This window comes from Gigantopelta aegis, chromosome 13 (genome assembly GCF_016097555.1).
Source record: "Gigantopelta aegis isolate Gae_Host chromosome 13, Gae_host_genome, whole genome shotgun sequence".
In the NCBI taxonomy this organism is placed as follows: domain Eukaryota; kingdom Metazoa; phylum Mollusca; class Gastropoda; order Neomphalida; family Peltospiridae; genus Gigantopelta; species Gigantopelta aegis.
In genome coordinates, this window is record NC_054711.1 from 29,242,630 (window position 1) to 29,256,052 (window position 13,423).

Sequence of the window (13,423 nt, forward strand, 5' to 3'; positions counted from 1 at the left end):
GATCGATCCTCATCGGTGAGCCCCATTGGGTTATTTGTCATTCCTGCCAATGCACCATGACTGGCATATCAAAGGCCGCGGTGTGCGCTATCCTCTCTGTGGGATGGTGCATATAAAATAATACCTAGCTACTAATGGAAAAATGTAGGGGATTTAATCTCAGAATCACCAAATGTCTGATATCCAGAAGGGTCGGGACGTAGCCAAGCAGTAAAGCGTTCACTTAACGTGCGGTTGGTCTGGGATCGATCCTCATCAGTGAGCCCCATTGGGCTATTTGTCATTCCAGCCAGTGCACCACAACTGGCATATCAAAGCCTGTGGTATGCACTATCCTCTTCTCTGTGAGATGGTGCATATCAAAGCCTGTGGTATGCACTATCCTCTTCTCTGTGAGATGGTGCATATCAAAGCCTGTGGTATGCACTATCCTCTTCTCTGTGAGATGGTGCATATAAAAGATAGCTACTAATGGAAAAATGTAAGGGATTTCATCTCAGAATTACCCAATGTTTGACATAGCTGATGATCAATAAATAAATTTCACCTAGTGGTGTCATTAAACAAAACGACACCACTTAATCATCGGCTGTTGGATGTCAAACATTTGATATTTCTGACATATAGTCTTAGAGGAAATCCACTATATTTTCCCATTAGCAGTAAGGGATCATCAGAGATGAAAGTGGGTTACAAAAAAAAAAAAAAAACATATATAAAAATATCCGATAATTTTAATATTAGTGGTTGGGTACCGTTGAAATCACAACAATGATGTAACATAGATTCTTTGGGATTCCGTCGGACTCATCTTACACTTCCGACCCAAAATGTGAGATTTGTGGAAGCATGAAATCGTTAAAAAAATCGCAGCTTGCTTGGCATGGGGCACTGCGAGCTAAAAAACGCGACAGTCGTGTAACAAAATAAACCTTGATGAGTTTAGTTTCGATCGCTCCGTCTCTTTCGTCCTCTTGGTGGATCAGACAATACTTGGAGACGTTCTCTGTGACCACACACACACACCACCCATCATTCCCCCGTGGATCAGACATACATGTGACCAGTCAGTGGTGTAACAAACCTTGATGAGTTTAGTTTCAATAACTCCGTCTGTGTCGGCCTCCTGTTGGGTCAGACAATACTTGGAGATGTTCTTTGTGTCCACACACACACACCCCTCACCCAACATTCCCCCCATACATGTGACCAGTCAGTGGTGTAACAGAACGAACCTTGATGAGTTTAGTTTCAATCTCTCCGTCTGTGTCGGCCTCCTGGTGGGTCAGACAATACTTGGAGACGTTCTTTGTGTCCTTGACCTCCAGCTTTGACACCGATCGCTTTTTCGTCATTTTCGGTTGAAGAACTGTTCCTGAAATTTTAATTTTAATATTTTAATGTGTCCACTACACAACTTGGAGAGAAGCCACTTCAGGCCACATGGAACAGACCTACATCAGAAGCTCTGGGGATCCAGGGAGGACCTGCAAACAACTGCCCAATTCATCACTCAGATCGGAATATCTGTATGAGACAATTTTTACAAATCTGAATGAAGAAGAAACAAGAAAGAATTTAATTTTCTCAATTGATATTTTGTTGGAAAGCAGTTACTGATAATTATTACCAGTTGATATGTCTGGTTATAGTGGAGGAAATATTGTAAGATGTATAATTCTGCAGGTTGTTTTATTTTGATCAAAACATCTAATAAAATGTTAAATTAGCAGTTTTAATATCAAACCAAGTTCTACAAATGCTGTATTGGTATGATATGTTAAATTCATCAATCTGGTTGTTTTATTTTGATATTTTAGGTTTCAATAAAGAAAACATGCTATGCCTCAGTTTAAAAAACAAAACTAAAACATTATAGTAGTTATACTAAGTTCTACTATATGTTCCATTACAGTCACGAAAATATGTTATGTTACACTTATTCAAAAAATACCGTAAAACAAAACATGTCACTGTAGTTTGGGTGTTTTATCATATATTTCTTCAAAGGATTATCTGTTATTTCTTTTATGTTAATTGGGGTATGAACTAAAAAAAATCATTTGCAAGTAACAGAGATCACTATACAATTTTAAAATATTAAACAGTAGTTGCTTATCAATTTTTAATTGGACTAGAAATATACGCTAATCAATATCTCTCCATCTCATTAGACTTATCATAAAGAAGACAGATCAGTTTTAGTTGTAATTACCAAGTATTGATATGTTACCATAAAGACAGAGCAGTTTTAGTTGTAATTACCAAGTACTGATATAATGTTACCATAAAGAACACAGAGCAGTTTTAGTTGTAATTACCAAGTATTGATATAATGCTACCATAAAGAACACAGAGCAGTTTTAGTTGTAATTACCAAGTTCGACGTTTCCTGTTGGTCTGTGATCGAGCCACACCGAGCAGTTTTAGCGTTCGACGATGAGGACTCTGCGTTGGATGAGGACTTGGAACGTCTGTGATAGCGAGGGTTAACCACGGGCACTCTCGGAGTGACCTACAAACAACACAAATCTAATTAGCTCACCAGAAATACTGTCTGACACGGTTTTCTTAGTGTAACAACACACCATGGGCATTCACGAGCTTGTCTGCCACACTTTTAGGAAACTCGTGAACAGTGATGGTATCCGACTTGCTTTCACTCGTTGGATACCAAAACTGTTCCCTCGTTTTATAAAAATGGTATGACAGGCAAGCTCGTTTAGTATTCTATATTTATCACTATACTAATATTGAATTTGGAGATAACCATATGGAGTTCTTAGATTTGCAGGTGTTATTGTCTATTTGATCCCGCAAATGTCATTTTTGACCGAAGGCGTTAGCCTGAGGTTAAAAATGAAACATTTGCGGGCATGTATATTTGGTATTTGGCATGTATATTTGGTATTTGGCATGTATATTTGGTATTTCTTGAAAAAATATCTGGCTACAATCTAACTGTAGACCCTTGAATCGTCAACTTCGCCTCTTTCAATTTCTAATGATGTCATAATCTAATGACGTCATTAGCTTTCCGGGTGTTATTGTCTATTTAATCCCGGAAAAAGAATGTAATTAACCAATCACAATACAGAACACACTCGCAGTAATTTTACAATAGGTATTTAATCAAAAATATTAAAAAATGTTGAGGCGAGATCGTGAGTTTAGTTAAACTGGAGGTGGTGTTTATATTTTTCATAAATAAATAAACAAATAATATTATAACATGGTGAGACGAGAGGGCAGTTTTTAAATAATAAAACATTTTAAAATCCCACTCACAGTTCTCGCACTATATGAGCTGACGGAACTGCTGGCAATGTTGTTCAAGCCTTGCATCGAGCGAGCGGACGCGATCTTTCCGGCCATGGCTCGTGTTGTTCTCGGATTGTAGCCGACCGATGACACGTCCGTGTCTGACCTGGCGGGAGTTATCACCCCTGGAGCGGTGTACGTCCGAGGTTTGGGCGCCGGACGCCGCGGGGTCTTCGTATCGTTCGCTATGTTGCCGAGCATTTTCAGCTTTAGGTCTCGCTCCTTGATTTCTGCTCCAGCCTGCACCGCAAGCTTGCGCTTTTCTTTTTCCTACAATTAAACAAATATCTTTTTTTTTTTAAAAACCCATATTTCAGGCACACATTTACAGGGGCCTAATTCAAAACGCTCTCGTGAGCAACATAAAGTTTGTTGTTAGAGCACATTGATTAATTAATCATTGCCTAATGGATGTCAAACATTTGGTAATTCTGACTCGTAGCCATGAGAGGAAACCCACTACATAATTCCTAACGCAGCAAGGGATCTTTTATATGCACTTTCTCACAGACAGGAAAGCACATACCACGGCCTCTCATTAGTTGTGGTGCACTGGCAGGAAAAAAATAATCTGAATGAATCCACCGAGGTGGTTCGATCCTGCGACGCAAGTACCTCAGGTGAGCACTTGAGCAACATCTCATCATCCTTGCAAGTCTTTTTGCATTGCATTATGAGATCGCAAATATGCAAAAGTTTAGTGAATTAGAGAATTAAAGAATTGTAGCTACGGTTAATCGTAGTGACTTAAGGTGTGTTTTACAACTGGCACTATAAACTTTACAGTCGTTCCACAAAACAAACTTACTTTAGTCGTTAGTACCCCTTTAATGATTAAAATATTGTTTGCAAAGAAGTGCAAATTAGTTATAATAAATTGGTTACCGAATTTTCGGAACCTCTTGGATATTTTTTTTTTTTTTTTCCTCTTGGATATATTCATTAGCATCGGACTTCCATGAAATAACTGTCAGTTTATTTGCAAAGTGATAATTGACGAATTCATAAGATACGAGTTATTTGCCATACTTGTGTGCGAAAGTCGTGTGGCCTAGACTGTTTTTCATCAAATGCAAAGTTTCGTGAAGGTATTTGGTATATATTAGATCCAGCTTTACACAAGAAGTTAGTATCCTTCTTAGAAAATTACCAAATCATCATTTGTCATCTACGTTAGTGACTTACAACTGTCTCGTACCTATTGTATATTATCAGAGTAATTTACGACGATAGTAAGCTAGGCCCAAAATAACATGCAAATTAAAAATTTTATTTCAACATTATTTTGTAGCCCTCTTGGTCAGCATTTAGTGTGTATGGGCAAAAACCCAGTTTAAATTGGTACGAGAGTACTCGGCTTCATCAATGAAGTTTTGAGGCAAGCGAATTATGCAAACACCCGGTTATACAGATCGAATTCATCTCATAAAGTTAGTGAGTTTTGCGTAAACTCTCCAATTAAAAAACGGACCAGGTTTCTTTCCCACTGCTGGTTATTCATGTCGAGTCTCGTTCGGAAGTCAGCCTTCATCCGTTCCTTCTCTCGTCGCTCGGTGTCAATCTTCCAGTTCTTATCTTGCAGCTGAAAAAGAAAAAAAAAACCCGGGTACATAACTTTTTTTTATCACCAATATCAAAACCGAAAATGTGTAAATCTTCCAATTCTGCTTACAGAGTGCTAAAGAAAGGCAAATGTTAAGATGTTGACTGAAAGCTGTAAGGCGTGGGTCTTCAAAGAGTAGAGTCTTACTGTAATCTTTCTGGGCTAGCTCTAACACTCCACAATTTTACAAACTGGCCAATTTTAATTCAATGAGGCCAAAACAAATTGTGTAATAATTGATATTTTGTTCGAAAATAGCAGTATGTTTTGCATTTTTGAGATAAATTTGATGAAATTTTCTGATCACCCCGAGTTTGCCGTCTTTTGACCAGATTTTTTATTTTAACAGTATAACCACCAATCTACATCATCAAATCGGAAAACACAGTAGGGTTGTCTCCATAATTGTTTTTATTGTATAAACTGAAAGTTTTTTTTATTTCTTCGTCTCCAGTAACCAGTTCTTGGCCTTCAGTCTCTGTAAGTCCATGGCTGTTAACTGTCCGTCGTGAGACTGATTTCCGTCGTCAGAGAAATAGTGGAAATAATTTTTTTGAGTCTTTTTTTTTTTTTTTAAATGAGAATCACTTCGGCAGTTTTCGGTTTCCGTAATGTCAACCTGATCACTTCGGCCATTTTCTTTGCCCCACTGACCCCCCTTTAGGTACCTATCGGATGGGTATAATCTACCATACATTTTGGAAGCGATGAACGGCCACATTCCCAATTACAACCCAACAGTTTCCCATTAAAGATTCCCAAATTTGCTCTTATCGCGGATACCTGAACTCATAAAAATGTTTTAAAATTTAGCTAATTGTATATTTAAAAAAAAAAAACTGACATCTAACAAGTTTCGTTTTGGTTTTCCGATCGATTACGAACACGTGACGGAACAAGTCTGACCTGGATATGCAAATTAGTTTTATCCTGTTTTGATACAGTCTGTTGTGTCATAGTTTTTAGTAATAATGCCTACATTGTCTGATATAATACAGTTTTGGTAGAAGAATACAACTTTTTGTTTTAATTCATCCATTTGCATTAACACATATTAGACTTGGCCATGCCTCCCCCCCCCCTCAGGAAATGTTTACCTTTTCGCTTATTAATAACTTTAAAAAGGTTCCTGTGTCATATCCCACTAATCAAGTGCCCCCCCCCCCACGCCACTGCTATTTCCATTAATATAGGTTCACTGCAGGACCCATCAAATTAATGTTTTTGTCCAATAAAATAAATAACAGGGTGTGGGATGGGAGAAATACATGTTTAAAGTGGACTACAATTGTCATATAAAACATTACCATTTTGAATGACCGGTACCTTGAAATTTCAGTCACAACATTTTACTTTTGTTAACAGCCATGTAAGTCTGATGGGCCTCCCCCATCTTCCCCTAGTCATGCCCCTGGTGTGACCCCTGACACAAACCTTCAGTCCAAGTCTGCTGTGTCCTCTCCATCTCTCTCATGGCGCGAGACAGCTCTTCGTTCTTCTCCAGCAACTGGTTACGCGCCTCCAGCCTCTGTAACTACCCCCACCTCCACCCCCTAGACACACCCTTGGTATGACCCCTGACACAAAACTTCAGTCCGAGAGTCTGCTGTGTTCTCTCCATCTCCCTCATGGCGCAAGACAGCTCTTCGCTCTTCTTCTCCAGCGACTGGTTACGCGCCTCCAGCCTCTGTAACTACCCCCAACCTCCACCCCCTAGACACGCCCCTGGTATGACCCCTGACACAAACCTTCAGTCCGAGAGTCTGCTGTGCTCTATCCATGTCCCTCATGGCGCGAGACAGCTCTTCGTTCTTCTTCTCCAGCGACCGGTTCCGCGCCTCCAGCCTTTGTAAGTCCTTCTCACGCTTGTCGACGGCTGGCTCCAACTCCTCAAGCCTCACTTTCATCTCCATGTACTGCTTCTCAAACTCTACCAAATCAGCACGGAACTCGTCCTCTGAAAACATATATAAATTTCACGTTAAAGTAAACAGGTGCCACACTGCATGTGGAATGCACTATCTAGAAATATATAAATGATGTTTCATGTTTGTTTTTTATCCCAGTGCCCCCTTTCCTTTCTCTCCTTTGAATTCCATCTGAATTCTTCCCGATATGGCAACTCCTCCTATCTTTCAACTTCTTTCGCTGTCCACCTCCACATCCCAGTCCTTGTCTCTCCAACCGCGACAGGTGCTTGTCTCTTGTGGCTATCTGTGCCACACACCTGTTCCCCATCAGCTTTTAGCCGTGGGCTTAGTCTGACCACTTCGGGGAGTGTTCAGTAGTTACTTCTGGCATTGTTAAGAGGCACTTGTAACCATCTACTATGCACCCCTACTACCGGCGGTCTTTCATGTTTTCTTTGTCAAATCTGATAAGGCTGACAGCGTAATGGCCATCAAAAAAAGAAATATCTATATCTTGCTTTTTTACTGCGTAAAGGTGAGATAAAAACATGAATGAAGTATTCTATTTATTATACAACATTCATTATCATCCACCTGTGAGAGAAATCAGTGTACTAACATTTCCATTCATTACATCGTGACGAACGCTTTTCACAGACAAACCTATATTGTGATTGGTCCACAGATTGGGGTTAACTTAATTCTTAACCGGCCTCGGTGGTGTAGTGGTTAGGCCATCGGTCTACTGGCTGGTAGGTACTGGGTTCGGATCCCAGTCGAGGCATGGGATTTTTAATCCAGATACCGACTCCAAACCCTGAGTGAGTGCTCTGCAAGGCTCAGTGGGTAGGTGTAAACCACTTGCACCGATCAGTGATCCATAATTGGTTCAAGAAAGGCCATGGTTTGTGCTATCCTGCCTGTGGGAAGCGCAAATAAAAGATCCCGTGCTGCTAATCGGAAAGAGTAGTCCATGTAGTGGCGACAGCGGGTTTTCTCTCAAAATTTGTGTGGTCCTTAACCATATGTCTGACGCCATATAACCGTAAATAAAATGTGTTGAGTGCGTCGTTATATAAAATATTTCTTTCTTTTTTTTTAAATTTAATTCTTTGGGAATACTTTTTCATTCGTAACATTCCAGCATGTATTGAAAGCCACAATACTGTTATCTTTAATACAAGTAACAACAAACAAAAACACACACTGGTAAAGACACTCAGACTGTATTCTCAGATTTGACCAAGCAACTGTTCATCCCAAGATAGCCCTTTCTATTTGGCTACAAATTCTAAAACGCCACCAACCGGCAACCACTCCTGGTTTAAACAACAGCCAGTTGGTGGCAACAAAATTTTCATCCATTATGAAACAAATGGTTCACTGTGTGGCTTTTTGGCATGACCATTTTATAAATCATTTAACTTCACAAACAAAACACATTACAGTACACAATATTGCAAAAATATTTTATCATCTAAAAACACACAAGTATGTTACAATAGTTTCAGTCTATGACAGTTCACACAAAAGTTGTCTTCTTAAATATATATAAATTTCATCGATTATTCAGGTTACTGCACAGAACATGCAACTCTATAAACACATTTTCATGGAATACTGAATATGATATTCCAAACAATTTTATCTCTTTGAAGTGCATTTCTTCCATATACTCACTAATTAGAAATAATTCGTCTCTAACCTGTCCATTCTCGGCAAAGTGCAACCAATTTGAAACATGTAAGAAATTAATTTGACTTTGTACCTTTATTAGATATACTAACAGTTAGCTTTCCAGTAGCTAACAAGCATTCTTAGAGTATAAAGCAATACATGTCCCCTACATATTTTTGTATCTCCTAACTCCAAAGGCAATAGCTCTGTCAGAAATGAATAAATCACCTTGAAGGTTAAACTTGATCTGTAACAGTACATAATAAAACTAGGCAAAAAATTTCAGCTCCGTATCTTGAGGCATTGCAAAATCTCTGTTCAAGAAACCAGAAAGAAGGAAGGAAATGTTTTATTTGACGATGCACTCAACACATTTTATTTACAGTTATATGGCGTCAGACACATGGTAAAGGATCACACAGATATAGAGGGAGGAAACTGTTCGAAAAACTAATGTTTCTATCTCCTAAGTTCAATGGCAATAACTAAAAAAAAAGGGTAAATCCCCATAAAGGTCAAACTGGATCTGTAACAGTACATGACATATACAAAATATATACATTTCAGCTCCGTATCGTGAGGCATTGCAGAAGAAATACTCTAAACTATATGTGGGACATCATGGTTCATAAAATTCAAGCACTTTTCAAGGACCTACCTTATGTTTTCAAGGACCATAAATACAAACCTTAACCAGCCTTTTCGAACAATATCGCTATTTTCGTGCACTCTCGCCCATGACGCCAATGTTAATATCTTTGCGACAACAGGAACACACGGCCTTTGACACGTCCTTACTCTCTCTGATCCACGCATATTTTCGACACCACGTTTTGTTAAAAACACACTTTCCACTAGGCATGTTTAAATTTGAACATGTGCTTCCGTGTCGTTTCGCCCGACTGTTGTTTGCAGTTCTCAAAACGAGGCTATTGTTCCATAATTTCTGGTTAAAACGACGCGCTAGTGACACCGACATGAAATTCAAGCAATTTTCCAGGACTTTTGCAATTTTCAAAATAAGCACTTTTCATTTCAAACTCCTAAATTCAAGCACTTTTCAAGACCGTGCGAACCATGGACACATACATATAAGGATAGAGATGAACTGTATAGTCCCATCCAGTTGGATCGGTTTTGGGACTAAAAATTAAACTGAATGGTGAATGTATGAGATGTAATTTCGTGGTGTACGTACCTCGTCTATTCTGATCTATTAACAGCATCTGTCGTCGGCGTTCACGATCCTCTAGATAGAGCTCGAGAGTGTGAAGAGTCACGTCGTCAGCAGAACTCAGCAGCTGTAACATGAGACGAGAACAAGCAAAGTGATTTTGCATAAACCAGGCCTCTGTCAATCGTGAGAACAATAGTTCTGCTCGCACAAGTAGTTTTGCATTTAACACAATTTCCCTCCGTTCGTCAAATTTAGGACATCACTTACATGGCCATGACTTGTTACGCAAAAACAAAAAAGGTTACTTGAATGTTTTTTGTGTCTCAAAACAAGTTTACACCAATTTTCAATTGACCTATAAGTAATTTAATTTTAGAACAGATCAGTTGATATATTTGTCTTTGCAATACAGCAAATTTTATTACCACCGGAATAAAATATATTGTCCACCGAAATACAGAGACTATCCAAACAAATAATATACTAAACAAACATTAAAAACACGTAGAGATTCATTTTGGGTCAGCAGTTTTTACATAATTAGAAAAAGACTGGTTGATATCTTTCTAAGCAGGTAATTTTTATCACCACCAAAACAAAATATTTGTTCTCTCTTAAAACCACCTTGATTATTACCACAAATAATTTACCTAACCATATACAGTGAAACCTCTCAAGACCGGACCCTCTGTAAACTGGAATTCCCCCAAAACCGGACGTTTTACAGAGTCCCTTTTTAAAAACCAGAACATAATTTAACCTCTGTAAAGCAGATTCCTCTTAAAACCGGACATTTGTCTTGGTCCTAAGGGTGTCCGCTTAGAAGGGTTTCACTGTATTTTTAATAAAGGAAAGGCACGCGTTATTAAAGACACCTCAGCATCTTTTTAACAAATGAGCATGGCCTAGAAAATATCAGCCATTATGTATGGGAAGTGTTGGATTAAGTAGGCTTTTAAATTTTTTTAGGGGGAGGGGGTTGCAATTCAGGTAACAGTCTGATAAATGTAATAAAATAAAACCAGTTACCTCGAGTGGCGGAAACGCTGGACCTAGAGAGTATTCAATAGTCGGTGGAGGCGGTTCCATTTCACCTGTCAACAAACAACAATACAAATCAACCATAAGAAAGAAAGAAATGTTTTCTTTAACGATGCACCCAACACATTGTATTTACGGTCATATGGCATCAGACATATGGTTAAGAACCACACAGATATTGAGAGAGGAAACCCGCTGTCGCCACTTCATGGGCTTCTCTTTTCGATTAGCAGCAAGGAATCTTTTATATGCGCCATCCCATAGACAGGGTAGTATATACCATTGCTTTTGATATACCAGTCGTGGTGCACTGGTTGGAACGAGAAATAGCCCAATGGGCCCACCTACGGGGATTGATCCCACACCGACAGCGCATCAAGTGAGCACTGTACCACCGGGCTATGTCCTGCCCCAAATCACTCATAAAGACTATTGCTCTACTGTTATTTTTGATAACTGGTTAACGTAACACTCACCAAATCGAACGTCCATTCACATATTAAACAAATGACATTTAACTGCCATAAAGCCGCATTTTAAACAATGGAGAAAAGTAGATGACTCTATTTACTGAATGCAGAGGTGTTTACGACATGCAAAACAGGTGGTGGTAGCCCAGTGGCAAAGTGCTAGCTTTATGCGCGATCGGTTTGGGATCAATCCCCGTCAGTGGGCCCATTGGACTATTCCCCATTCCAGCAAGTGCACCACAACTGGTATACCAAAGGTCATGGTATGTGCTATCCTGTCCGTGGGATGGAACATAAAAAAATCCCTTGCTACTAATGGAAAAATGTAGCAGGTTTCCTCTCTAAGACTATATGTCAAATTACCAAAAGTTAGCAAAAAGCTGCAAAGAATGTTTTAACTGAAATCTCTCATAGAGAGAAAAGTACATACAGCAGACATTTAGGTACCAGTCAAGGTTTGGATGAAGAAGAAAAATAAGACAAAGAGAAACAAGCATTTCAAGAGCACTGCTAAAGCAATATATGTCCCCTACCGCGCCCAACAATTTTTCTTATCTGCTAAATTCAAGGGCCATAACTCTGAAGTGGGTAAATCACCACAAAACTTCAACCTGATCTGTAAAGCTATATACAAATGATAAAGCTATACCGTACATTGCCGTGTATTAGCCGACTTTTGAAGTCTAGAAACACTTTCCAAAAGAAGAGTCGGCTTATACTCGGAGGCAACAAATTGGAGCATAAAATTTCGATCGAAAATACTCCCGACCGTGACTTATAAATTTTGATCAGACCTTAAGCCTTTCACAGATTATGTAACAATAATTTGTGCACAGTATAAATAAAACACCCCATCATGCAATATTATGCAGTTTTTTGTTCTTGAATGCATTATAAGTTTGATGAATAATAATAAAAAATTACTTGTTTTATTGTCATTTCAATGGTAAAAACATATTCTTTCCAACTGTCCGCCATCTTTGTTTGACCTGTGCTGGGACCAGTCTTTCATATAGCAAATTTAAGATACAAAACGGTGTTTTTTCTTCAAACAAGTATTATATTTTTAATATTATTGTTTTGTTGGAAGGGTGCATTAAACTGTAAAGTGATGTCATAAATAAATTAAGCTCATTATTAACATTACCGACTGAAAAAACATAACATGAATTTCAGGACAATAATTACTCCCACTATTGTCACATGACCATACTATATACAGTGAACAGCTGCAGTCTTTTGTTTCTGTGTGTGGTGGGGGATTAAACATGCCTCAACGATTTTACTTTTTGCTGTCCAGTGAATAAATTAATTACTTGTGTGTAGTGATATGTTGTTACAGCTTGAATTATTTATTTTTCTGTTATGCTTTATCAGTTCTAAATTATTTTTCACGGCATGGTAGATGTTAGCATTGCCACATTGATTGCGATCACGATTACCGTGTTTGTAATAATTAAAGGGAAAACAAATATAATGAACAAGAAAAGCACAAGTCTATTTGTTGACAGTATTATTGAAATCGATACAACATACAGCTGGACAAAAGATGACTCCGGCTTATACACAAGGCCGATGATTTTGTACTAGATATTTAGGGTCAAACTAAGAGGTCGGCTTATCCAAGGAGTCGGCTAATACACGGCAATATACGGTATACAAAATCTCCTAAGTTCAAGGGCCATAACTCCGTTAAAAACTGGTAAATTGCCATAAAAGTTAAACTTGATCTGTAACAGTACGTGATAACTGTATACACAAAATTATACACGGCAATATACGGTATACAAAATCTCCTAAGTTCAAGGGCCATAACTCCTTAAAAAATGGGTAAATCGCCATGAAAATCAAACTTGATCTGTAACATTACGTGATAAACCTAAACACAAAATTTCAGCTCAATATATCAAGGTCTTCTGAAAAAAAGGTCTGGAAAACTAATTTTCACGTCTCCTAAGTTCAAGGGCCATAACTCTTTCAAAAATGGGTAAATCATCATTAAAGTCAAACTTGATCTGTAAAGGGACATGATGAAACTAAACACAAAATTTCAATATCTCAATATCTCAAAGTCTGCTGCAAAAAACATCCGGAAAACATGTGTGGGGCGGATGGACAGACTGACATGAAACCTAGTCCCCCTGGTTGGACTGGTAGAGGACTAAAAAAAAAGAGGTATTCACACCTCAGGCAAGTGCTCAACCACGAAACATCCTGCTCTTTC

At 38.6% G+C, this 13,423-nt stretch overlaps 1 protein-coding gene across 1 annotated transcript in view; it reads right to left on the minus strand.

The window, feature by feature from the left end:
* LOC121387248 (kinesin-like protein KIF23) overlaps window positions 1-13,423 on the minus strand; it is a 45,144-nt gene that overhangs the window by 2,709 nt on the left and 29,012 nt on the right. Inside the window, exons 15-22 of the mRNA XM_041518273.1 lie at window positions 10,718-10,782; window positions 9,710-9,812; window positions 6,673-6,881; window positions 4,793-4,903; window positions 3,289-3,591; window positions 2,448-2,515; window positions 2,378-2,415; window positions 1,236-1,375 (exon numbers count right to left, since the gene is read on the minus strand). Coding sequence (XP_041374207.1) covers window positions 1,236-1,375; window positions 2,378-2,415; window positions 2,448-2,515; window positions 3,289-3,591; window positions 4,793-4,903; window positions 6,673-6,881; window positions 9,710-9,812; window positions 10,718-10,782 — 1,037 coding nt within the window. The remainder of the gene's footprint in view (window positions 1-1,235; window positions 1,376-2,377; window positions 2,416-2,447; window positions 2,516-3,288; window positions 3,592-4,792; window positions 4,904-6,672; window positions 6,882-9,709; window positions 9,813-10,717; window positions 10,783-13,423) is intronic.